Raw genomic sequence first — 26,831 nt, forward strand, 5'->3', positions numbered from 1 at the left:
CTTTCCTCCTAAGAAGAGGCAAGTTTGGTCTGGAAAAATCTGACTGGGGTCTCTAATACCTAAGTAGACCCCCCTAAGGGGGAAAAAAGGCACCATACAGGCAAGACAAGAAACAAGAAAACAAGAACTGAAAAATTCTGATCTATTAAACAAAACCTGAGCTAGAGGTCTAGAATAAGCTGAACTGAATGTCAACGAACAGACAGACAACAAAATCATCCAGCAAGAAAATCCTAGGTTAAAAAAAAAGTGAAAACAATCTCCAGAATAAACTAATTAAGAAAATTAATACCTAGACACCAGCAAAAAATAATAAATCATACTAGGAAAATTGAAGATATGGCCCAGCTAAAGGATCAAACCAACAATTCAAATGAGATACAGGAGTTGAAACAATTAATTCAGAATGTTTGAACATACATGGAAAACCTCATCAAAAATCAAATCAGTGAATTGAGGGAGGATATAAAGAAGGCAAGGAATGACCAAAAAGAAGAAATCGGAAGTCTGAATAAACAAATCACAGAACTTATGGGAATGAAAGGCACAGTAGAAGAGATGAAAAAAAAAAAAACAATGGAAACCTACAATGTTAGATTTCAAGAGGCAGAAGACACGATTAGTGAGCTGGAGGATGGGACATCTGAAATCCAATGAGCAAAAGAAAATATAGGGAAAAGAATGGAAAAATATGAGCAGGGACTCAGGGAATTGAATGACAACATTAAGCACATGAATATACATGTTGTGGATGTCCCAGAAAGAGAAGAAAAGGGAAAAGGAGGAGAAAAACTAATGGAGGAAATTATCACAGAAAATTCCTAACTTCTGTGAAAGACTTAAAATTACAGATCCAAGAAGTATAGCATACTCCAAACAGAATAGATCCAAATAGATGTACTCCAAGACACTTACTAATCAGAATGTCAGATGTCAAAGAAAGAGAGAATTTTGAAAGCAACAAGAGAAAAACAATACATCACATACAAAGGTGGCCCAATATGACTATGCATAGATTTTTCAGCAGAAACCATGGAGGTGAGAAGATAGTGGTATGATATATTTAAGATACTAAAAGAGAAAAACTGCCAACCAAGAATTCTATATCCAGCAAAATTGTCCTTTAAAAATGAGGGGGAAATTAAACATTTTCAGTCAAAAAATCACTGAGAGAATTTGTGACCAAGAGACCAGCTTTGCAAGAAATGCTAAAGGGTGCACTAGAGACAGATAGGAAATGACAGGAGAGAGAGGTGTGAAGAAGAGTGTAGAAATGAAGACTATCAGTAAAGGTAAAAAGAAGAAAAATTAGATATGACATATAAAATCCAAAAGGGAAAATGGTGGAAGAAAGTGCTGACTGCACTTACAATAATAACACTAAATGTTAATGGGTTAAACTCCCCAATCAAAAGACATAGACTGGCAGAATGGATTAAAAAACAGGACCCGTCTATATGCTGTCTACAGGAGACACATTTTAGACCCAAGGATAAACATAGTTTGAAAGTAAAACATTGGGGAAGAGATATTTTGTGCAAACAACACTCAGAAAAGAGGAGGAGTAGCTACACTAATATCCAACAAATTAGACTTCAAATGTAAAGCAATTAAAAGAGACAAACAAGGACACTATGTATTAATAAAAGGAACCGTTTAACAAGAATACATAACAATTATAAATATTTATGCACCAAGCCAGAGTCCTCCAAAATATATGAGGCAAACACTGAAAAGAGAAATAGAGACATCTACCAGAATAGTTGGAGATTTCAGTTCCCCACTCTCATCAACAGACAGAACATCTTCATAGAGGGTCAGTAAAGAAACAGAGAATTTGAATAATACAATAAACGAACTAGACTTTACAGACATTTATAGAACATTACACCCCACGACAGCAGGATACACCTTTTTCCTCAAGTGCTCATGGATCATTCTCAAGGACAGACCATATGCTGGGTCACAAAGCAAGCCTCAATAAATTTTAAAAGATTGAAATCATACAAAACACATCCTTATTCATCATAAAGGAATGAAATTGGAAATCAATAATAGGCAAAGGGCCAGAAAATTCACAAATATGTGGAGGCTCAACAACACACTCTTAAACAACCAGTGGGTCAAGGAAGAAGTTACAAGCAAAATCAGTAAATATTTCGAGGCAAATGAAAATGAAAATACAACGTATCAAAATTTATGGGATGTGGCAAAGGCAGTGCTAAGAGGAAAATTTATTGCCTATATCAAAAAAGAAGAGCAAAAATCGAGGAATTCACTTGGAAGAACTAGAGAAAGAACAGCAAACTAACCCCCAAAGCAAACAAAAGGAAAGAAATAACAATGATTAGAGCAGAAATAAATGAAATTGAGATCATGAAAACAATCGAGAAAATCAACAAAACCAGAAGTTGGTTCTATGAGAAAATCAATAAGATTGATGGGCCCTTAGTGAGGTTGACAAAAAGAAGAAGAGAGAGGATGCAAATAAATAAAATCAGAAATGGAAGGGGAGATATAACCACTGACCCTGCAGAAATAAAGGAGATAATGAGATGATACTATGAACAACTTTATACTAATAAACTAGACAATGTAGATGAAATGGACAGCTTACTAGAAAGGCATGAACAACCAACATTGGCCCAAGAAAAAATAGATAGCCTCAATAAACCAATCACAAGTAAAGAAAGTGAATTAGTCATTAGGAAGCTCCCAAAAAAGAAAAGTCCAGGACCAGATGGCTTCACATGTGAATTTTGCCAAGCATTCAAGTAAGAATTAGTACCAATCCTGCTCAAACTCTTCAAAAAATCGAAGAGGAGGGAAGACTACCCAACTCATTCTGTGAAGGCAACATCCCCTTCATACCAAAGCCAGACAAAGATACTACAAGGAAAGTAAATTACAGACCAATCTCTCTAATGAATATAGATACAAAAATCCTCAACAAAATCCTTGCAAATCGAATCCAGCAGCACATTAAAAGAAGTATACACCATGGCCAAGTAGAATTCATTCCAGGTATGCAAGGATGGCTCAATATAAGAAAAGCAATAATGTAATACACCATATCAAGAAATCAAAGCAGAAAAACACATAATCATCTTGATTGATGCAGAAAAGGCATTTGACAAAACTCAACAGGAAAGACCAACCTTTCCTGTTGAAAACACTTCAAAGGATAGGAATAGAAGGGAACTTCCTCAACATGATAAAGGGAATATATGAAAAACCCACAGCTAGCATCATCCTCAATGGGGAAAAACTGAAAACTTTCCCCCTAAGATCAGGAACAAGACAAGGATGTCCACTATCACCACTGTTATTCAACATTGTGTTGGAAGTTCTAGCCAGAGCAATTAGACAAGAAAAAGAAATACAAGGCATCAGAATTAGAAAGGAAGAAGTAAAATTCTCACTGTTTGCAGATGATATGATACTATATGTCAAAAGCCCCAAAAAATCCACAGCAAAACTACTAGAGCTAATAAATGAGTACAGCAAAGTGACAGGTTACAAGATCAACACTCAGAAATCTGTAGTGTTTCTATACACTACTAATGAACAATCTGAGGGGGAAATCAAGAAAAAAATTCCATTTACAATTGCAACCAAAAGAATAAAATATTTAGGAATAAATTTAACTAAGGATAAAAAGACCTATACAAAGAAAACTACAAGAAATTGCTAAAAGAAATCACAGAAGACCTAATTAAATGGAAGGGCACACCATGTTCATGGACTGGAAGACTAAATACAGTTAAGATGTCAATTCTACCTAAATTGATTTATAGATTGAATGCAATATCAATTAAAATCCCCAAAACTTACTTTTCAGAAATAGAAAACCCAATAACCAAATTTATCTGGAAGGTCAGTGTGCCCCAAGTAGCTAAAAATATCCTGAGAAAGAAAAAGTGAGGTCAGAGGTCTCAAACTACCTGACTTTAAGGTGTATTTACGAAGCTACAGTGGTCAAAACAGCATGGTACTGACGTAAAGATAGATATATTGACAATGGAATCAAATAAAGTGTTCAGGTATAGACCCTGCCATCTATGGACAATTGATCTTTGTTAAGGCAGTCAAACCAACTCCCCTGGGACAGAACAGTCACTTCAATAAATGGTATCTAAAGAACTGGATATCCACATGTAAAAGAATGAAAGAGGATCCATATTTCATATCCTATACAAAAATTAACTCAAAATGGATCAAAGACTAAGCATTAGATCTAAGATGATAAAATTTTTAGAAGAAAATGCAGGCAAATATCTTATAAATCTTGTAATAAGAGGTGGTTTCCTAGATCTTACACCCAAAGCACAAGCATTGAAGAAAGAAAGGAAGGAAGAAGAGAGAGAGGGAGGGAGGGAGGGAGGAAGGAAGGAAGGAAGGAAGGAAGGAAGGAAGGAAGGAAGGAAGGAAGAAAGAAAGAAATGGAAACTCTTCAAAATTATACACTTTTGTGCATCAGAGAACTTTGTCAAGAAAGCAAAAAGACAGCCTACACAATGGGAGACAATATTTGGAAATGATGTATTAGATAAAGGTCTAGTATCTAGATATAAAAAGAGATTGTTTAACTCAACAACAAAAAGACAAACAACCCAATTACAAAATGGACAAAAGACATAGACACTTCTCAGTGAGAAGAGGAAATACAAATGGGCAAAAGGCACATGAAAAGATGCTCAACTTCCCTGGCTCTTAGGGAAATGCAAATCAAAACCACAATGAGATATCATCTCATGCCCACCAGAATGACCGTTATCAATAAAACAGAAAATGACACATGCTGGAGAGGCATGCTTATCCACTGTTGGTGGGAATGTCAAATGGTACAACTGCTGTGGAAGGCAGTTTGGTGGTTCCTCAGGAATTTAAGTATAGAATTGCCATATGATCCGGCAATACCATTGCTAGGTATCTACTTAGAGGACACGAGGGCAAGGACACAAACGGACATTTGCACACCAATGTTTATTTACAATTGCCAACAGATGGAAACAGCCCAACTGTCCATCAACAGACAAGTGGCTAAACAAGCTGTCGTATACAAATACGATGGAATATTATGCAGCTGTAAGACAAAATAAAGTTATGAAGTATGTAATAACATGGATGGACCTTGAGGACATTATGCTGTTTGAGATTATCCAGAAACAAGAGGACAAATACTGTATGGTCTCACTGATATGAACTAACATTAATGAATGAACTTGGAGAATTTCATTTAAGAACAGAGACCATCAAGAGATAGAAATAGGGTAGATATTGGATAATTGGAGCTGAAGGGATACAGATTGTGCAACAGGACTGATTGTAAAAATTCAAAAATGGATAGCACAATACCACCTAACTGTAGTACAATAATGTTAGTACACTGAATGAAGCTGAATGTGAGAATGATAGAGGGAGGAGGGCTGGGAGCACAAATGAAATCAGAAGGAAAGATAGACGATAAAGTCTGAGATGGTATAATCTAGGAATGCCTAGAGTGTACAATGATAGTGACCAAATGTGCAAACTAAAAAATGTTTTTTGCATGAGGAAGAACAAAGGAATGTCAGTATTGCAGGGTATGGAAAACAGATAGTAATACATACTTTAAAACTTTACTTATGCATGAGACTAAACCAAAAAAATGTTTATTTGATACAAATAAGTTCCATAAGTGCATGGAACCTTGAGTAGGACAGGAGATTTTGTAGGTTTGTCCAGAGTGATGCCCCGATAAATTCCAGAGTGATTTGAACAGTGAATGAAAAAGTATTTACAAAGTCCCCTTGGAGGAATGGTGAGAAAGGGGGGAAATTCAACTTCCCCATTTTGGAGAAGGCCTGACATTCTCACAAGCAGTGAGTTCAATAAAATCAATAGGCCAAACCCTCAATCTTGGGATTTGTTCATATGAAAATTATCCCTGCAAAGGATAGGCTAAGCCTACCTAAAATCAGGCCTAAGAGTCACCCCCAGAGAACCTCTTTTGTTGCTCAGATGTGGCCTGTCTCTCAGCCAACAAGGCAAGCAAACTCACTGCCTTCCCCCTCTCTACGTGGGACATGACTCCCAGGAGTATAAACCTACCTGGTAACGTGGGACAGAAATCCTAGCCTGAGCTGGGACTCAGCATCAAGGGACTGAGAAAACCTCGACTCAAACAGGGAAGAGAGAAATGAGACAAAATAAAGTGTCAGTGGCTGAAAGATTTCAAAAGGAGTTGAGAGGTTATCCTGGAGGTTATTCTTACACATTATACAGATCACCCCTTTTTAGTTTAAGGTGTATTAGAAAGGCTAGAGGGAAGTGCCTGAAACTGTAAAGCTGTGTTCAAGTAGCCATGTTTCTTTAAGATGATTGTGTAATGGTAAAGCTTTCGCAAAGTGACTGTGTGACTGTGAAAACCTTGATCTGTGCTCCTTTCATCTATGGTATGGACAGATGAGTAAAAAATATGGATTAAAAATAAGTATATAATAGAGGGAACAAATGTTAAAATAAATTAGGTAGAGGGAAATACTAGTGGTCAATGAGAGGGATAAGAGGTATGATATGTATGAGTTTTTTCTTTTTTCTTTTTATTTCTCTTTCTGGAGTGATGTAAATATTCTGAGAAATGATCATGGTGATGAATATACAGCTATGTGATGATATTGTGAGCCATTGATTGCACACCAAGTATGGAATGTTCGTATGTTAAGAATGTTTGTGTTGGGCCACGGTGGCTCAGCAGGCAAGAATGCTTGCCTGTGATGCCAGAGGACCTGGGTTCGATTCCCAGTGCCTGCCCATGTTAAAAAAAAACCATGAAAAAGAATGCTTGTGTTGTAAGTTGATTGGTTTTATTAATAGATGTTTAAAAAAAAAAAAAGGCTGATGAAGTTCAGGATTTCTCTCTCTAGTGGAAAGGCACATGGTGAACATGGCATCTGCTAACTTCCCCTCCAGGCCTTTGCTTCATGAAGCTCCCCAGGAGGCATTTTCCTTCTTCACCTCTAAAGGTCGCTAGCTGGTGGACTCTGTTGTTCTCTCATCCTTCTGTCGCGGTTCTATAGCTCTCTCCTCATTCTCAAAAGGGAACTATCTCCGAAATGTCTCCTCTATTGTAGGATTCCAGTAAACTAATCAAGACCCACATAGAATGGGTGGAGACACATCTCCATCTAATCAAGTTTAATACCCACAATTGATTGAGTCGTATCTCCATGGAGATGAGCTAATCAAGTTTCCAACCTTTAGTATTTAATAGGGATTAGAAGAAACCGTTGCTCTCCTGAGATTGATTAGGATTAACACATGGCTTTTCTACAGTACATAAATCCTTTCCAACTGACACAGGGGCTCAGAACAGACAGTGATGTTAAAAGAATAGATCTACCTATCAGTAAGAAAGGGGTGATGGTGATGTTTAAAGTGGTGGACTCTGTTGAGATCTTGATTTGAGAGGAGAGACAGAGAAGAGCAGAGGCTCGAGGGCTGGAGCAGAGGTTCTTAACTGCAACTTCACATTAAAATCACCTTAATAAGCTTTAAACAGCTCAATGCCCAGACTATACACCAGAACAAACTTCTGTTAGTGAGACAGAGGCATCAAGAATAGTTGAGGTTCCTTAGGTGTTTCCAGTATGCAGCCAATGCTCTAGAGCATTTACTGTATGCTTATTTTTAGGTGAGAATAAAATAGATGAATCCACAACAGAAGCAGAAAACTATATACGTGGAAGAAAACCAAGGTAGTCTTAACCGGTTTTTTCATATGCTTTAATATGCTTAAAAGTCACCAGGAGATCTTGGTGAAATGCAAATGCAAATTTTGATTCAGGGAGCTGGGGTGGGGCAATCCTAAATTCTTCATCTTTCACAAGCTCCCAGGTGATGACAATGTTTCTCTCCCAAGGAACACACTTTGAGTAGTAAGTGTCTAGAGCAGGCCTTCTCAACTTTAGTGTGCATAGGAATCACCTACTTGAGACCTTATAGCATGGCTTTCTGAGCCCCACCCCAGAGATCCTGATTCCTTAAGTGAGGGCTGGGGCCTAAGAATTTACATTTTGTACAAGTTCCCAAGTGAGGTTCATGCTGCTGCTCCAAGGAACACCCTTTGGATGGTCCTGAGCGTCACCAAGGCTAAGATGAGAAAGAGGAGATACTCAGTACTCTCTACCCAGTGAAGAAAAGATGCTGCGGGAACACCCAGGAGAAGATGAATGTAGCAAAAGCCACTGTACCTTACACGGTGAAGGTCATAAATGAGATAGAAACCATAAAATGATTTCTGTTTTCTTTAGTTCTCAATTTCCAAGAAAGATGCTTTCGTCCTTGCATCTGCGTTTTATCTTGGGAATGCTTGCCCTACCAAAGTGTTGGAGCTATTTTTGAAAGGGAGAGAGAACAAATCAATTTTTTGCTTTTATTTCAAAGCATAGAAGATATGCTTAAAAGGATCCTGGAGAGCTCTTTTCTGTGAACAGGACTAAACCACCTAAAGACCCTTGGAAAGTATTTCAACTTCTTCAAATACCTATTAAAGTTTTGATGCTGCTGCTACTACCTTTCTATCTCTTTAGGCAGAATTTCCAATCTCAACACTATTGACATTTGAGGCTGCATAATTCCTTGTCGTGGTGTACTGTTTTGTGCATTGTGGGATTTTAGCAGCATTCCTGACCAGCAGCACACCCCTCCTCCACCATTGTGACAACCAAAAATGTCTCCAAAACTTTGTCACCAGTGGGCCAAAATCACTCACAGTTGAGAATGACTTTTTAAAAGGCAATGTCTGAAAACCTAGTCACCTTTCTAATAAATCTGATTTGCGGCTTGGGTATGTTGATAGCAGGTAGTGATGTGATAGAACTTTATGCAAAGTATTACTGGTAACCTGGAGCAAAGGCAAACATTAGTTTGGCTTTCAGCAGTGGGAAGTTTTATGGACCTTGGACATATCAAGAGCATAAAAGTGTGGTATCTCAAGCCTGTCTCAGAGATGATTGCCGTAAGAACCACAAGAAGCCTTTTCCCAAACTCAGCATTAAAAGTCAATACTGCTTTCTGCATCATGTCAGCAAAACACCGTAACCACCTACATCTATCTGTGAAAGCATTGATCAGCTTGTCACTACAATTATCCTTTGTTACAGGAGGTTCTTTTCTATCTTTTCGTGAGTTCGAAGCATTTTGTGACCCTCAAACCATGTACACTGAAGAGTCCAGGAGTTATTAGATATCTCATCCCTCTTATCAGACAGTTCACCCCAGAATGGCATGGAGCCTACCTATAAAACAGTAGTTCTCAAACTTAAGCCAGCAGCAGAACTACCTAAAGAGTTTGTTAAAACAAATTGCTGGTGCCCATATCCAGGGATTCTGATTTGCTCAGACTGGTGTGGGGCATGAAACTGCATTTCTAACTAGTGCCCAGGGGATGTTGATGCTTCTGGTCCAGGGACCACACTTGCAGAACCATTGCCCATAAACCAAGATAATAATTCTCAGTGCTGACAGAACATTAGAATTACCTGGGGATATTTTTAACTGTTAATGCCAAGGTCCCACGCCAAATCAATGAAATGAGAATCTCTAGGTATGGGATCCAGCCCTTGGGAGTTATTTAAAGCTTCTCAGGTGATTCAAATGCACCAGGATTGTGACCCACTGGATTAGGTGAAAGGCATTACAAAATATTGGAGCGGATCTTCTCACCAAGCAGCTCTAGTTAGTAAAGGAAAGATGAGGAGTGCAATACGACTTGATCCTAGAGAGGTATGATGCTTCATTGAGGAACCCAGATTATTCCATCAGTTCCAATCATTAATTCACCTAAACTGTGGTCCAAATGAGCCTTCAGCCACAGGTGCGTATTCTCTTACTCCCTGTCTCATCAGGCTCTGGACAGCCTTGGGGCTAGAGGTGGTAAATCGAGGCTGGGAGGAAGTAGTTAAGGCTTAAGGGAAGCAAACCTAGGTTTGAGGAGCCCACAGCTGCTGGAAGGCAGGAAAAGAAAGTGTCAGCAAGCCAAATCATCAAGATATGGGCTGGGGAGGGGGCTTCTGCTGAGGCTGGACACCAGCCACACATCAGGGATTCAAGCCAGAGAATCTGTACTTCCTAGTTCAGAAGTAGGACACCAGCGAACACAGAATAAAATATGCTCTTTACAACTCAAGATAGATGTAGCCTTTATTTTTAGAAAGCACATCAGCCTAAAACCCACCTTTCAACTCAGCTCAGACATTTTCCATCTGTTGGTATTCAGTGCCTCAGTAGTATGCTCAAGGGACATGTAAAAATATCTCAGAAAGTAGTAGCTTTCACAAGTTTTCTATGTAAAGGATTACCTTTTGCATCTGTTATATATTAATGAGATACAAGATCCTTGGAATTAGCAAGCTTAATGTTTGTCACTTTAACTATTTTTAGCAACGGGGAGAATGATTTTGCCAGGGCCCAAATTGATTTGGACGTGCCCCAGGGCAGAGAGTATGCCAAGCAGATCACTTAACTTAATCTACCCATCAGTGTCCGCTCTTCTCCACCTGTCATCTTATTTGCAGTGATAAGCCTCAGAAAATACAGTCATCTTACCCCTACCCCCACCCCTCAAGGAATATGGCCACCAAATGAGAGAGAATTGTTTAATGGAAGATGAAAAGGAGGTTAAATTGTTTAAGAATATGCCTAAGACACATGTTTCTCAATAGATTCTGGAGAAAGCTGAGGCCTTGTACAAACATTTCTGATTCACACAATGGGGAATTTGTGAAGTTCTCAAGAACATCTTCTCACAAACTCTAAGTCTCTGCTGTTATCTGGCTAAAAGCTCTTCATGAATTGTGACGTTCTGCATAAATGTTAATAACCATCATTATTACTTCAAATCATTTCTGAAAAGCTGTCCTGCTTTCCTAGAGCATTGAAGGGAAACGGAAATTAATGGATTAACAGCTGTGAGAAGGCATTTGAAAATTTATGCTGGTCTGTAGAGACAGGACAGCTCAACAGAAAAGACCACAGTTCCCATTCATAGGTGCAAGAAGAGGTCCTCAGACTCTCACAGGAGGGCAGAAGAGGAGAAGAACCCAAATGTCAGCCACTCTCTCGGGTTACACCATTGCAAAGTGCACAGAACACTTACCCATGGAAGGAGAAATAATGTATCTTAGAAACCGTCATTTGCTCAGAAGAAAAGATGGAAGCACTTGGGAAATCTGAGCCCTCGTTCCTCCAATTTGCCTCAGTTTATAAAGTTTAAATTCTTAAGTCGTCCCTGAGAGTTGATGAGGTCTCTAATAAGGATGGGAACCAGCTATGCTCCAGGCCCACAGCAGGTAGTTCTCAGATTCTCCCCCTCCCGTCCCTGTTCACTGTTTCCAGCTGCCACAGAAAATCAAATGATGTTGCCCTCTCCCCCATTTCTCATCTCCTGTGCCCTTGCCTATGTCCATGTTTTGGTTTCTGCCACAGCCTTCAGCACAGTATGACATCATATGCTCTAAGCTAACATTTCACCAGGATTTCTACTCCAACCACTGCTGCCCTTTCATTTCAACCTATTTCCTCTTCATGAAGCAGTGCCTACTGCTTTCACCCGTGTGTGGGTTAGTTTTCACCCCACCAATTTCCCGTTCATTCAAGCAGTTTTTTTGAAATTGGCTTTTTTCTGACAGCTTTATTGAGATACATAATATTCACCCTTTTAAAGTGTACATTTAATTGTTTTGGGTATTTACTATATTCACAAAGTTTTGCCATAATCACCACTATCTAACTCTAGAACGTTTTCATCACACACACACTCCCAAATGAAACCCACACTCATTAGTGGTCATTCCGCATTCTTCCCCTCCACCAGCTCCTAGCAACCCCTAATCTACATTCTGTCTCTATAGATTTGCCTATTCTGGGCATTTCATATGAATGGAATCATGCAATATGTGGCCTTTTGTATTTGACTTCTTTTACTTAGCATAATGTTTTCAAAGTTCATGCATGTTGTGGCACATATCAGTATTTCATTCCTTTTTATGGCTGCATGCTTTTCCATTTTATGTATGTACCCCATTTGTCAACTGTTCATCAGGTGATGGATATTTGGGCTGTTTCTCTTTTTCCCTGCTGAATAATGTTACCGTGAACATTTCTATTAAGTGTTTCTGTGCACATATGTTTTCAATTCTTTGGGTATATATCTAGGGGTAGAATTTCTGGATCATATGGTAACTCTGTGTTTAACTCTTTAAGGAACCACCAAACTGTTTCCCGTAGTGGCTGCACCATTTTATGTTCCTACCAGCAATGTATGAGGGTCCCAGTTTCTCCACCTCTTTGCCAATACTGGCTATAATCTGTCTTTTATTATAGCCTTCTAGTGGGTGTATAATGCTATCTCTTTGTGATTTTTATTTGCATTTCCCTAATAGCTATTAATGTACATCTTTTCATGTGCTTATTGGCTATTTGTATATTGTTTAGGTTTGCTAAGGTTGCCGGAATACAATATTCCAGAAATGGACTGATTTTTAACAATAGGAACTTACTAGCTTACAAGTTAACAGCTGTAAGGCCATGAAAATGTCCAAATTAAGGCATCAACTGGAGATACCTTCTCCCTGAAGAAAGGCTGCAGGCGATCTGGGGCTCCTCTGTCACATTGCCAGTTTCTGCTGGTCCTTCTCTCCCAGGTTTCGTTGCTTCCAGCTTCTGGCTGCGTGCTTCTCTCTTTTAGCTTCTGTCTCTCTTAGCTTCTCTAGTGCTTCCTTGTCTCTCAGCTTTCTCTGTGTGCTTCTCTGGATTTTCTGTGCGTCCTTTATCCTCTGATAAAGGATTCCAGTAAGAGGATTAACACCTACCTTGAATTAGGAGGATGGCCTCTCAATTGAAATAACCTAACTAAAAGGTCCCACCCAGAATAGGTGTACACCCACAGAATGGATTACAAAGAATATGATCTTTGCTGGGGTACACAGTAGCTTCAAACCAGCATGTGTCTATTTTAGAGAAATGTCTTTTGCCGATTTTTTCATTGGATGTTTGTCTTTTTGTTGATGAGTTATAGGATTTCTTTATATATTTTGGATACCAGTCACTGATATATATTCAGATATATCATTTGCGTTTAATACCATCAATTGTATCAACTGTGGATTTTTATCCAGTCTTGGTTTAATTTGAATCATCAGGCATCTCTTGGCTGTCTGTTATACAAAGGGAAACTTGTATGATTTCCCTTTGCATAAAAGGGGAAGAGCTTATGATCTGGGGAAGAAACATTGTATAGTTGAAAACACACACGTTACTAGTTACAAGAAGTAGCAAATTGTGATAAATGCTCTTAGTGGAATTGTCAAAGGCTTACGGGCACAGGGCCAGGAGAAGTTGGTTCAGATTCTGAATAAGGCAGATCCAGGAAGGATTTCTTGAGCTGGCGCCCTAGCTGGAAGTTGAAGGGCTCACAGAGATGGATTGAAAGAAGCACATGGTGTGGAGCAAAGGCAAGGTAGAAATGGAGGAATTTGAAGAAATGAAGGTGACCTGGTGTACCTGTAGTACAGGATGATGAGGGGATATAACAGGACATACAGTTAGAAAGACAGGAAGAGCCACATTGTGCAGTCTTGATAATACCAAACTAACGAGTCTGGACTTAATTCTGTGAGCACTAGGGAGCCACGGAGGGTTTTTGAGCAGAACAGTGGCATGATCAGATCAGTGTGGGGGTAGGTTGAAGGACAGACTGAAGATGGAGAAGAAATTAGAGATTAATTAGGAAGCCACTTTTGGTGATATAAATGCCACCTTTCTAATTTCTTTTCAGTTAAAAATCTCAAGGATTAGCTATCTTGTAACTTAAGGTAGTTGATGCAGACGCTCATGTGTTTAATATTTAATGGTTAATTATGCCTCCAGCAAACTGACTACTCCTCTCAACTGATATTTTTAGCGATGGCCAAGCAAGAGCTTATAAAGGGTATCACTGTCAAAGCACAAACTTCCTTCTTTTTCTTTTAACAAATAACATTTGTTATTTTCATATTTTCTCCTGAATGTCTCTTAACCAAAGAAAGGAACCACCCAGATTTGCAGTTTGCAAATAGAACCGGGAAATATATGTATGTAACGAAAGGAAACAAACCAAAGTGAAGCAGGACAGATAAGATTTCATTCCTATATTAGCCTGAACTCAGTTACCTAGATTACCTAGATTTGCAGTTCAGCTAGGGCACTCACAGGCTGTGTAACTTTAGGCAAGTTACTTAACCATCTGTGCCTCAGTTCTTTCACTATTCGTATGAATAATAATAGTAATACATGTAAGTACCTGGCACATAGTCATAGCTCACTAAATGTTAACTGTTATTATTGTGTTTGGGGGTAATAGAAATAAAATAACTGCCTATGACACATTTAGAGCTTCACAATCACCTTATGGGTACTGGTTATTCCAATTACTATTGTTGCTAACAAATTACCCCAAAACTTAGAGAGTAAAGCAACAACCATTTTATCATGTTCACAGATACTGTGAATCAGGAATTTGGACAAGGCAGAGTGAGGATGCCTTATTCCTGCTTCACAGTGTCTGAAGCCTCCGTCAGAAATGACTTGAATGCCTAGAGAGGACTCGAAAGGCTGGGGCTGGATCCACTGAGATTGGCAGATTCACTTCCAAGATAGCATCTTCGCTAATCTGTCCGGCACTTTGATTGGATGGCCGGAAAGCTGGGTTCATCTGAGACTGTCACCTAAGCACCGACTTCTTACAGTGTTTCTGCAGCAGAAGCTGCAGACCTTTTGTGATCTGGCCGCAGAGCTCACATGGCAGATATTGCTCCATTCTCTATTGATTGAAGCATCACAGCCCCACCCAGATTCGAGGGAAAGGGATACAGACCACAGCTTTCCATGGAAGGAGTCTCAGAGAATCTTGTGGCTGTGTTCTAAGATCACAACGCTGGCATAATTGCCTAACTGTAGATGAGAAAACTGAGACTCAATAGAGGTTAAATGATTTCTCCAGGATCAGTTACACAGATAATAACTGTGATGGGGTTGGGGTGGGTGAGGGGACAGAGAAAGGAGAATGGCTTCTAACTTAAATCTTCTGGCTCCAGATCATTGCCTTTTCAATTAGATTATCCAGCTTCTTTCAACTAAGATATACTTGCTAGTAGGTCAGTGTTCAAGGAAAAAAAAATAACTGACTTTTGACCTATTGGATAACTTTCTTAAAAAGAGAGCTTTAAAAGTATGTTTTGCATTTAAAAGGGCTTGCACACAAACTTTATATTTTGAAGAGGTCCTGAGATGAGTTCTGTTTAAAAAAAAGAAAAAGCTTGGGCGATGGCTGGTCAGACAGTGACTTGGTATAATTCTCTCAAAGGGAAAGATCTGTGAAAATGTCCCAGATGCTTGAGTGATTTCATTTGTTCCCTAGGAAAATCTCATCTGGCCATTGTACAGCGAGTGAATAACGAGGGGGAAGGGGACCCCTTCTATGAGGTGATGGGCATCGTCACGCTGGAGGACATCATAGAGGAAATCATCAAGTCAGAGATCCTGGATGAAACTGATCTGTACAGTAAGTGCACGGCTTTTGCTGGTATCTGCAAGTCATCTTGCTTTCCCCCTGAGACGCTCAGAGACAGCTGAGTATGATATACAGTGTGAAAGGATGTCAGGGCAAGCCCCGTGCACTCGCTGTCATCCACCCCTCATGCCAGATGCTGGCAAGCCAAGGTACCCTGGTTTATATCACCCCTTAAGTCACCGAGAACATGCTAGCTAAATGTTTATCCTAAGGGCACCTTCAGGAACTGAGCCAGGACAACAAAAAAGCGACCTCCTGACCTTCAGATGGAGAAAGGACTAAAGGAAATAAATTGCACCTGGCATGGCTACCCCAAGCCTCTCTGCCTTTGTGTCTCTTCCCTCCTGCTGTTCCTGTTCTGTCTCTTTGGGCCCCTAGACATAAACCCCAGCACCACCTGGGGTCCCACTCAAGTCTCCTCACCCCAAATATCTGTAGGCAACGCACATTGCCATGAAGATCACCCACCACACATCCTAAGCCGCATACTTCAATGTCCCTGCTTAGATGCTGCTCCTCTCCCTTTTACCTTTGCAGCTCCAGCACCCTGGGTTTCATGTCTCTGTCTCCCACTCCCCCCAAGGACCTGCCTGGCTCCTGTCCCTGCTGTGTACCTGCCCCCTACTTGCTATTCTCCTTGTCCTACCCACCTGCCCTCAGGAACAACACGAGCTCCTCTGTGTACGTCATGACTGCTTTGGGTTACTGAGGCTCATCAGAGCTTTGCTTGCAGACATTACAAAGGCATTCTTTGTCTCCAGGTGGGAGTGCTCTTTAAATCTGTGGAAGACGCTAGGCCAGGAAGTGTTTCTTCCTCAGAATGTCTTCTAATGGAACACCTGTCTCTTTCCTGCCCTCAGATAACTCATTTCAGACTGCTGTCCTAAGTTTGTTAGAAGTAGCCTCTCAGAAACCGCCTCCTGGTAGAAAAAGCTTTGATACTGTAAGGCAGTGAACTGTGCCACAAAAGTGACTTCCTGTTACTGGACAAAGGTAGTAGATTATTTTGCTCCTTGCCCTCAAATGACCAATTCCTGAGCAACTAGTATTTCATAGAGATGAAAAGTTTATTGCTAGGCATGAAGCAGGGGATCAGATGCCTATAGGTCCAAAAATCTGTCTCCCCAAACTGCAGTAATTCTAATAGTTTTCTAGCATTAAAAGATGGGCAGGTTTTAGGATAATTTGCACAGTGGCTCCAGATGATGTGATTAAAGGTGATTTGATTATTGAGCATGCACAGATTGACTAAATGCCTAGTCGCAGAATGTATATAAGAAAATGGCGGCCTTAATATGATGATGGACATGATTTTTAGTATTATAATGAGGTATAGATGACTTTAGAGGTTAGAGACTAAGCTACTGCGCATGTCAGGCAGACCCATTTTGGTTAGATCCAGCTTGGTTATCAAGATGACTTTGGATTTGGGGTGGGTTAGTTCTGGACTGACCCAAGATTCTTCATTAATAAACATTAGGGCTGTCTTTAGTCATTGCAAGACTCGAAAAACTGGATAAATGGGTACAAGTGAAGGTTGGTCATGAGGTTTTTGCAATCACAGGGTACAACATAAAGGCTATACAATCATTATCAGAGATTAAGGCAGCTAGATTACAGTTCAAAGATTTCAGATTATTTCCATCTGTCTACTGTAATATATAAGAAAGTAAAAAGGAATATCTATATAATGATTCAGTAATCATAATTATCCCTTAAATCCTAACTTCTCAGTTATATCCCCTTTGGACTAAGAGATCAAAGCTAAAAGTTGGGCCAGGCCTTGACAAAAAATAACTGAGTGTCACAGAATCCCTTCCAGGCACCTGCTCTTGCTGCATTGCCCCCCCCACCAGGACTGTCCTCTTGGAAGGGGAATTGAGCTCAGAAATTTCCTCTCCCTCCCCTTCCATTCTCCCTTCTCCATTCTGCCTACCACTCTCGATTTAGAATTCTGCCCTCAGCCAAGTATCTCAGCAGATATGTTGAAGAAATTCACACTAAGGTGTTAATGGCTGATATTCATCTAAATGAGTAATGTGCTCCCGGCATTTGTTTCAACAACCTCTGTGCTCCGAATACCCACTCCTAGAGCCAAAAGGAGTGAAGAGGAGGGATCAGAGGAAGACTCCAGAAAGATGAAATGTCGTTTAGCATTCTGATGGAGAAGGGAGAGGGAATATTTAGGCAAATAAGTCATCCAAATCAGAAGGTTACTCACTATGAAAGCAAAATGACTGGATCCTATACTTAAATTTGCTACCATCTTGCTCTGCGATCTTCTTCTTAAAGGAGAAGGTGAGGGCATTTCTGATCTTATAAGTTTCTGGCATGATTCTTCCAGAGCTGTGAGAAGGCTGGGGAGCCAGGAATGCTGTGGTTCCTCCCACATGAATCTGACCCACAGGATGCCTGGTCTGGATTTGGCCACTGTTTCTGTGTGGCCAGTGGCACCAGAAGGGCTGTGAGGCCTGTGACCCGAGCAAAAGGAGTGTTAAAGCAGGGACCAGATCAGAGGGCCCCAGCAGCAAGGGCAGACCCACAGAAAAGCAGAGCAGGTGGAATGCCATTTTTTCCCCTCTCTAGGAGGAAACCCAAAGTGTCTGGCAGAAGTGAGCTCTGAAAGAAGAGGGGTAAAGGAGCCAGATTCTGGGACACTGTTTCCCTGTCCCTAGAGTTCCCTGTCTTTAATTTCCATTGTATCTGCTCAGCCTGCACTAGAAGTCCCCTGAAACCCTATTTTTTTTCAAGGCCAAGTTTGGAGAAAAACTAAATCCCTTTCCCTGTTCCCCCTTCGTACAGGTGAGATAGGTTGAAAGTTTCAAAATTAAGGGAAAGCAAAAGAGAAATGACGGAAGAAAACACCCCCACAAAAAAATTTAAGGCGAGCTTAAAAAAGAATTGTGTGAAAAAATGAAATTGGGAAAAGCACATTTTCTCACCCCATACCTAGTTATCATGAGCCCCATACCTAGGCTTTCTGGGATTTCATGCCCAGTCTGTGGCCCCCAGGAACCCCTGCTTTATAGCTCATAGGCTGTTCCTATTGCTTCTCCTCTCTTCCCCCCTTTGTTCCTCCCAATTTTCTCCCAGTGGAGTGGCTGGAGAGTTGTAGGTGGAAAGAGGAGGTGACCAGCCACTTCCCTTGCCTCAAGCTAACCCTCAGAGCAGACTTTAAATCAGCAGGAAGAGACCAGGAGTCCCGAGCTCTGGTAGAAAGAGAGAGGCAGAAGGCCCTGGGCCCTGACAACCTCTTTGATGCCGAGAACACAAGTGTTTGCATGACTTTTGTAAGCACTTTCACAGATAGTTTCTGCTTGGCGTCCCCTAATAACTGTACAAGTGGGGTAGAAGAGCTATTATTAAGTATTATTAGCCTAGATTAAAACAAAACAGAGAAAAAACTTAACTTAAAGGGGTTGCAGAGTTGTAAGTATGCGAGCCAGCCCCAGAACCCTGGACTTGGTGCCTCGGGCCAGCTTTTCCGTTTTTCCGTTCCACACCTCCTAAGTGTAAGTGACATGGAGACCATTATAGCCATCTCCCACCTTCTATTCCTTATCAACATCATTCTACTCCCCTGAATAGAGATGTTGTGATGTCACCTATAGTTGACACTTTGCAGAAATCCATGTGGTCCCAAAGGATCTCTCTGTCCTGGGGGATTCGGGGAAACCTCCGGAGACCAACAGTGATTCTGAGATAGCTGCAATCTGTCCCTTGTGATCCTGCAGCCGACAATCGGAAAAAGCAGAGGGTCCCGCACCGGGAGAGGAAGCGGCATGACTTCTCTTTGTTTAAGCTTTCCGACTCGGAAATGAGGGTGAAGATCTCTCCACAACTTCTACTGGCCACACACCGCTTTATGGCCACAGGTATGAGTCTGCCCCCACCGCGAGTCTGCCAGCAGGGCAGGTTTGGGTTTGATTTCCAGTTTCTCAACACTGGATGTTCATGAGAATCACTAAAAAGGCTTTTTAAGAGGGCCCATGCCCAGGCACCACCCCAGATCAATTAAATAAGAATCACTAGGGATAATGATTTTTAACACCTCCCGACCTGATTCCACTTTGCAGCAGGGATGAGAACCACTGTCCTAGGAGAGGTTGTTGCCTCGGATAAGGCAACAGATGTCATATGCTATCCTGCTGAGTCCCAGACCAGATCTTCTAGGAGAGGAAGGAAAACATGTCAGCTCTGCTTTTCCCTCTCTGCTTGAGGAAAGAGCAAGAGTAACTATTGCTGCACTTTCCCTTTTCCCACTTGGCCCCTGGGGAGGGTTGCCTGGACTAACCTCCTATCCTGCTGGAGGTGGGATGCCCTGGAGTAGCTGAGGAGCAGGGAAAGGTGCTGTTCTACCCAGGAGAAAGACCCTGGGGCCCTGTACCCAACAGGACCAAATATGCCTACAAACTACGGGTTTTTAAAATATGCAGGTGTATTGTGAATCTTGGAATCTTTAGGAAGAAGAAAGGATGAAAGGATCCAAAGATAAATTTCTCCTTCTTGTAAAGAAAGTAACATTTCTCTTTGAACCCTCTCACTTTCTCATCCATGTCTAATTAATGTGCTAACCTAGAACAATCAGCACATTTACCGAGCATATAATAAGTGCTAGCACTGTTCCAGGTGCTGAAAAGTGGAAAAATTTATATTGGAGCTTCTTTGCAATAGAATGCTCACATGCTGTCTCCAATTCTGAACAAAGGTTTTTTTAACTACTGGCTCATTTCCACTAGCACAGCAGTTGTATCTGTTAAAATCTATGATATAATAATAGAATACAGTACAATATAATGTGCTGCAATACATATAATTTTATGTTATCTCTTCATATGTAATAATATCTATCAGTAGGTAAATATGTTGTACTGATGCTTCACATTATTGACAACTTGCCAGTTAAATAATTAACTGTCTCTATTAACTTGAGATTTCATTTCATTCAACAGACATATGTCATACGGATAAGTCAGATTAAATTCTTTGTAAATTTCACTTGATTACAGCATTAAAGTCTTTGTTGTTCACAGGGTTTTGTCATCCATGCCCCACTTTAAATGAAATAAAAGAGAAAAATTCATGATGAAACTGACATTTCCTTCATGAGGGCCTGATTCTCCGAAGGTGCCGGTGCAGGAACATACCCCCAGGGTCACGGGGAAAGGCCCTCCGAAGCACCCTGGGGATAGGCTCCCCCACCCTGAGCGATCTCAGAAGCCCTGGCTGCATTTGTTCTGACTCCTCCCAGCCGCCTCTGCTGGCATCGAGGGTGGAGGCTCAGGGCAGGTGCTGAGTTCTCTCTGCCTTCCCTCTCCCCTAGAAGTGGAACCCTTTAAGTCTCTCTACCTTTCGGAGAAGATCCTGCTCCGGCTGCTGAAACATCCCAACGTGATCCAGGAGTTGAAGTTTGATGAGCGAAACAAGAAGGCGCCGGAACACTACCTCTACCAGCGCAACCGCCCCGTGGACTACTTCATGCTGCTTCTGCAGGTGAGCAGGAAAGCCAGGAGAACTCTCAGAGCAAGGTGAGGGCACCTCCTGGTGGGGCAGGAATAGTCGTGCCTCCCACGATGCCGGGGTCCAGGGCTTGGCTGGCTGCCTCGGGAATGAGGTCAGTTGGAGTGGGCATTTTTGCATGACCCACATGGAAGGCTGGGTTCCTGGGAGTGCTGGGAACCACCACTCAGAGTGGCTTGGCATGGGATGGGGTGGGAATTCTCCAGCAGAGGAGTTCTGCTGCTAAACTTCTGAAACTGTCACTCTAAAGAATCTCTAATTCCTCCTTGTCTCTGCTCGAGCATTGCCAGAATTGGAACTGCCCACTGTTCCCTGTGTTTTAGACAGCTCCTGTTTAAACCCATCCCTCAGTCAAGCAGAAATCGCACCATCTCTGCCTTCTACCCACCGGTCCTTGCTCTGTTCTCTGGAGGCACACGCCATTCTCTTGGCCACATTTTAGCCCTTGCAGTCCTAAGTCTTCTCCCCCTTAAGAGGACCAGAAAGGTAATAAAATGAATGAAAGAGGTGTAGCGTTTTCCCAGTACTCACATAAGTTTGATCACCCTCCATCACTGGTGCCTGGATAGGTCTGTCTTAAGTGAACATCAGGCATGGTTCCAGCTGGTAACACTGCCAGTGCCTGTCCTCGCTCCACCGTCAGCTCCGGCACTGATTCCCTGTCTCTTCCTAACACCATCTTATGAACCCTAAACACACCGAGTGTTTTAAAATCTCAACTAAACTCAGAATAATTTAGGAATTGCCTAAGAGCTAGCCTAAGAGCCTAAGATGAGAAACAGCTCGTCTCCAACCTGTCTGCCCTCTGACCCTGTAGTTTGCCTTATATACATCCTTCCAAATAGCCTCAATAAAATGACCTCTACTCTCCAAAACTGGAGTCACGTCCTTCACTGTTACAATGCACCAGGTCCTGCTACGTTGTTTACATTATATATCACACACATACGATCTGCTATCTTTATGCTTCATGTAAACTTAACAGTTTTCAGATAAAACTTGGAGGGCAAATGTAGTGGCAAGAGTATAGGTCCAGAAGCTGGAGAAATCAGGCTTTGAAATTCCAATGTTACCACTTCCTAACTAACTTTGATCACATTATTTTCATCTCTCAGAACCTCACAGTTGACGTGTCTGTAAACTGGGGATAAAGGTGGTATAGACCTCAGGGAGGGTGGTTCTGACTGAATGAGAATCCATGCAGCGCCTTAGCACAGGACCGGGCCCAGAGACACATCCCATTCACATTAACTGGCATTGTTATTGGTGACAAATTAAACAAGCTTCACACAGAATTAACTTTTATCTCAACCAGACTCCGACATCAGGTAAAGCAGACCATCAGGTAGAGTCCATTAGAGCCTAATCTCAGTCTAAACCAGTCTATACCGGGTTTAGCTGGTGCCTGGACCTGCACGGGGGTCAGGGCACTCCAGCATACAAGGAACTCTTGAGTATTCATGACTGGACGATGCTTTATGAACTAAGCAATTAATTTCCAGAGGTGCTACTTCTGCAAGTCAATCTGGACGGAATTAATGTTCCCTTGTGATAAGAATGTAAGTCCACCTGCTATCCAGGCAGAAGTGCTGGGGGCTCTAGTCAGTCACAGAACTGGAAGTGCTCGTACATGCCTTTAGTACACTTCCTTCTTTCTCCAGGGTAAAGTAGAGGTGGAGGTTGGTAAGGAGGGCCTTCGCTTCGAGAACGGAGCCTTCACCTACTACGGGGTCCCAGCCATCATGACTACTGCTTGCTCAGGTATTCTAACTCCAAAGCCATCGCTTATCGGGGAAGCAATGGGATTTTGTAGAAAATCTGGGTTCAAGTCTCAGCTCCTCTTTTATGTTGTTTTGGACCCTGGACAAGCCATTGAACATTGAACTTCTTGGGCTTTAGTTTCCTCTGCTGCAAAATGGCACAGAATCACATTTTATTCACAGAGTGTGTTTGTGGAAGTACGTGGTTGACTGTTAATATTATTAAGTGATAGGAATGCATAGTGGTACTTTTCAGTGTGAAGGGACAAGTTTATTTTACTTTTTATATTTGCCCCCCACCCTTCCATTTGGCTGCCTGGTTTTTACAGGGTTACTTGGTGTTGGGGGTGGGGTGAACAAGGGGGGTTCCCATAAGAAGGTGTGTTTTCTGAGTTCCCTCTGAAGCACACTGCATCCTTCTGTCCTTAGATAACGACGTGCGGAAAGTTGGAAGTCTGGCTGGATCCTCTGTCTTTCGTATGTATCTCTCACACCCCTTCCTCATCCTCCCCATCATAGTCCTGCCTCAACCCACTTGGACCCAGCACCTTGAGCCAGGGCTGGGGGATAACAAACGCTAGCGCCTCTTTGTAATGCTCTGCCAGGAACACTCCTTCCTGCCAGGTACTCAAGGCCACGGGGCCTTAGTTCTGTGTGTCTGGAATGTCTTCTGCTGCTTCTCTGCTCACACGCAAGTGATCAACAGTGGGGAGATAGGGGCACCAGTTACTGCCACCTGCCAGGCAGGTGATTTGTGTCTATGTGCTATGATCACGGTTCAGCCTTTCCTTCCCTGCTATGATAAGTCACCACTGGTCTTTACTTGAAAATCACCATATGCTGTTATTGTGACTGTGAGGTTTGTCCTTACCTTAGTAAGAAATGACTACAGGATCTTGGGGTGTTAATCCCAAGCTGGTGCGATATGTTGCTTATTGGCTTCTCCTTCCTTGTTCATCACCTCTCAGACCATGGAGAGGTGTCTGCCACCTGGCTGTGCATGCTGATGGTGGGGGCTGCACAGGGCTGATGGCTGGTTTGCTTTGCCCTTTTTGTGCTGTATCTTCTCACTGCTTCCTGTGCTGAGTTCTTGTACTTGTGTTTAGGGGCATGACGTTTAATGTGATAAGAGTGATTCAGAAATAATTATTTCTCTAGATTTCTTTCTCATTCTTGGTCTGGATTTTGCACTCTTTCAGCTTTAGTGTTTATGCTGGCCATTTTAATACCAAATGGGGTGTTTCATTATTAAAAAAAAAAGTAGCTTATATTGGCCTTTATCAGAGGGTCCCAGAGCTTATTATCACAGTCCCTGGAACATGAGCACAGAGAAACTAATGGTACAATTCATTCAGCAAGTTGGTGACTTACCTAGATGTACTGCACACTGCCCAAAGAAATACAGACTCTAGATCCGTCATATTCAGGAATGTAATTTATCTGTAGGAATATTGGAACAATTGGCGGTGTAATTACACATTCCAACCCAGAAGAGGGCCAGAATGAAGTCCAAGCACGAGCCCACACTGAAGGCGAGGCAGAACTGGAGTTGGAGATCTGTAAAATAAAACACCCCAATGCATTACTACATGTATATAGGCCAACAAATCTCAGTCAGAGTTGAAGAGAGGTTTAGATGAAAGAGTTGTCAGTGTTCAGTATAAGAACTCTGCATGGGTGAGGGTTGGGTGGCCAGACTGGATAAACCTTGGTTCCCTAAAGGAGATTTTCACCACCCATCACATTCAGTATTTCTGAAGGATTTTCAGGGATATTTTTCAGAACTCAGGGACACCTAAAAGTAGGGTAACTACTGAAATACTAATATGTTGCCTAGAAATGTTAGCTTTCTTCTGGCTCTTCCAGAAGACAAAAAGAGCTAGGGAACTCTCAGAAACAAGAGCTAGCTGACCCCAATTTAGATTAAATTATTTCATTAAAAAAAGAAATAACTGTCTCTAGTTCTTTTTGTCAGAATCTTTCCATTCTATCATTGAGGAATAAATTTGCAAAACCCATCTCTCCTTCAAAACTGATGAACTAGAAGGAAGTGTTAAACTCTCTTTCCCACCCCATGCTTCTGAGCATCTTTATAAATCTTCAGGAAGAATAAGAAATCTAATTAGCCAGTAGAGGTGAAGAGAGAACTTCACTCTCACCCCAAGCCCTTCCTGCCTAATGGAGTGAAGTATGAAACAACTGCAGAGGCTGGCCACGCTCCACGGTTGTACAAGACTGACCTTCAGCCCCGGGTCTAGACATCCAAAGCCTTTCACCAAGAACCTGGGGCTGTAGGTCAAGGGAGAGCTTAAGATTGAGCCACCAAGCACTGAATGTGTGTGGGTTTTGGCCTAGTGAGCCACTCCTGTCCTTGAAGCCAGGCTGCAGCTTTCTCAGCCTTTGAGGGTAAAAACTGAAATGACAAGTTTGCCTGAACACTTGCCCTCTGACTTATGCCTCAAAGTTGGACTTGAGGCTACAAATAAGTCACTCTGGTTTTTCTGTGAAGGGAAAAGGGAATAGTCAGTTCTACATCCTTTAACTTGATTCTGGTTGCCAGGGAACTCAGGAGGACCGTGGTGAACCTAGCATTCTGGAAGAACAGATGTACACAGGGTGTGGGGTATGCAGACAGGGAGAGAACGAGTCTCCTATCCATTTAGCTGTGTATACATTTAATTCTGCAGCCTAGAAAGAACTGTGATGCGTCTTGAAACTATGAGGTTTCTTACTCCAGTGTGTTTTGCAATGTTAAGCGTTCATTCAAATATTTGTTAATATCTCATGTCAAAGTAAATTGTTTTCAGGAAGGTGTGAACCTCTCCCCTCCATCCTCTGCATGTGTGGATAACTTCAAGATAAAAGCATTTGGCATAGCAAAGAAAACTGCAAAAGGTGCCAACTACAGAAGCTGCTGTCACCAGCAGGCTTAGCTTCATTTAGCTCCTGGAAAGGAACTCTGGGGGTGATCAGATCAGAGAAAGGAGGACAAATTCCTGTCCAGAAAACCACTTGATCAGGGTCAAGATGGGGGAAAGGACTGGAGTGATTGTACATATTTCATTCTACCCAGGTCCCACCTGGGTAGCTAGGCAGAGAGGTGCTTTGGAGCGCTTGAATGTGCTAAGAAGTGACTCTGATTTAATTCTTCAAGTTGACTCACCTTAAAATTGCTAGAAGTGCTTTTTCTTCCCTTGTCCGAAGCCTCTAACACTGTGACCCTGAGGTAGCTCCTGGGAGTCTGAGGTGGGATCAGCTGCCCAAAGACGTCCCTCGCTGGAACATGCACTCAGCATTTGTATTGGGACTCAGAGTCTTCCCACGTGCGAGCAAGACATGCATGGCAGCTGGGAGAGCCTGGTGGGAATGCAGTATTGAGCTACTGGCATGTTTGCTGGCTCAGATCAGGCCCCTCAGAGAGAATGCTGCCCACCCACTCCCCACTGGGCTGTGCCTGTTCTTATTCTTGGCATCTTGGATACTCTCTAAGATTATTGTGCATCTTTTCAGAAGACCTTCAGTAAAGTTCATTTTATTTTCCTGTCTCTATGGATAGTGATTTTGCAAGACGATGTGATTTCTGTTTATAGAGGCCAGGTTCCTTGAAACAGAAAAATGTGCTGCTGTGAAGATCAAGGAAGAGACTGTCTTACCTACTTTCCTCTTTGTCTTTCTCCTTTTCTTTTTTATCTTCCCCTTCGCACCTCACAAACGCTTGGCCTCTGACTCTTTAGTGCCTGTCTCTGTGTCTCGTACCTTCGCCTTCAGCAGAGGGGACTCTCTGGCAGGCTCCCCAGGTAATCATGCATGGGTATCTTGGGTCTCTGTAAAGGCAGTGGGGTTTGCAAGAGCCCCTTGGTTTCTGTCACTTGCCTGCAGGAGGACCAGTCTTTCCCAATAGCTCTCCCATGACCAAGGCACAGCACTTTGTACAAACAACATTGATTAGTACCCACAGC

At 41.9% G+C, this 26,831-nt stretch overlaps 1 protein-coding gene across 1 annotated transcript in view; it reads left to right on the forward strand.

Moving 5' to 3' along the window:
* The window catches only part of CNNM1 (cyclin and CBS domain divalent metal cation transport mediator 1), a 67,469-nt gene that overhangs the window by 16,261 nt on the left and 24,377 nt on the right, over positions 1-26,831 (forward strand). The window contains exons 2-7 of the mRNA XM_077125703.1: positions 15,440-15,583; positions 19,327-19,467; positions 20,916-21,085; positions 22,774-22,873; positions 23,302-23,349; positions 26,607-26,669. Of these exons, the coding sequence (XP_076981818.1) occupies positions 15,440-15,583; positions 19,327-19,467; positions 20,916-21,085; positions 22,774-22,873; positions 23,302-23,349; positions 26,607-26,669 (666 nt within the window). The remainder of the gene's footprint in view (positions 1-15,439; positions 15,584-19,326; positions 19,468-20,915; positions 21,086-22,773; positions 22,874-23,301; positions 23,350-26,606; positions 26,670-26,831) is intronic.

Source organism: Tamandua tetradactyla, chromosome 13 (assembly GCF_023851605.1).
Source record: "Tamandua tetradactyla isolate mTamTet1 chromosome 13, mTamTet1.pri, whole genome shotgun sequence".
Taxonomy (NCBI): domain Eukaryota; kingdom Metazoa; phylum Chordata; class Mammalia; order Pilosa; family Myrmecophagidae; genus Tamandua; species Tamandua tetradactyla.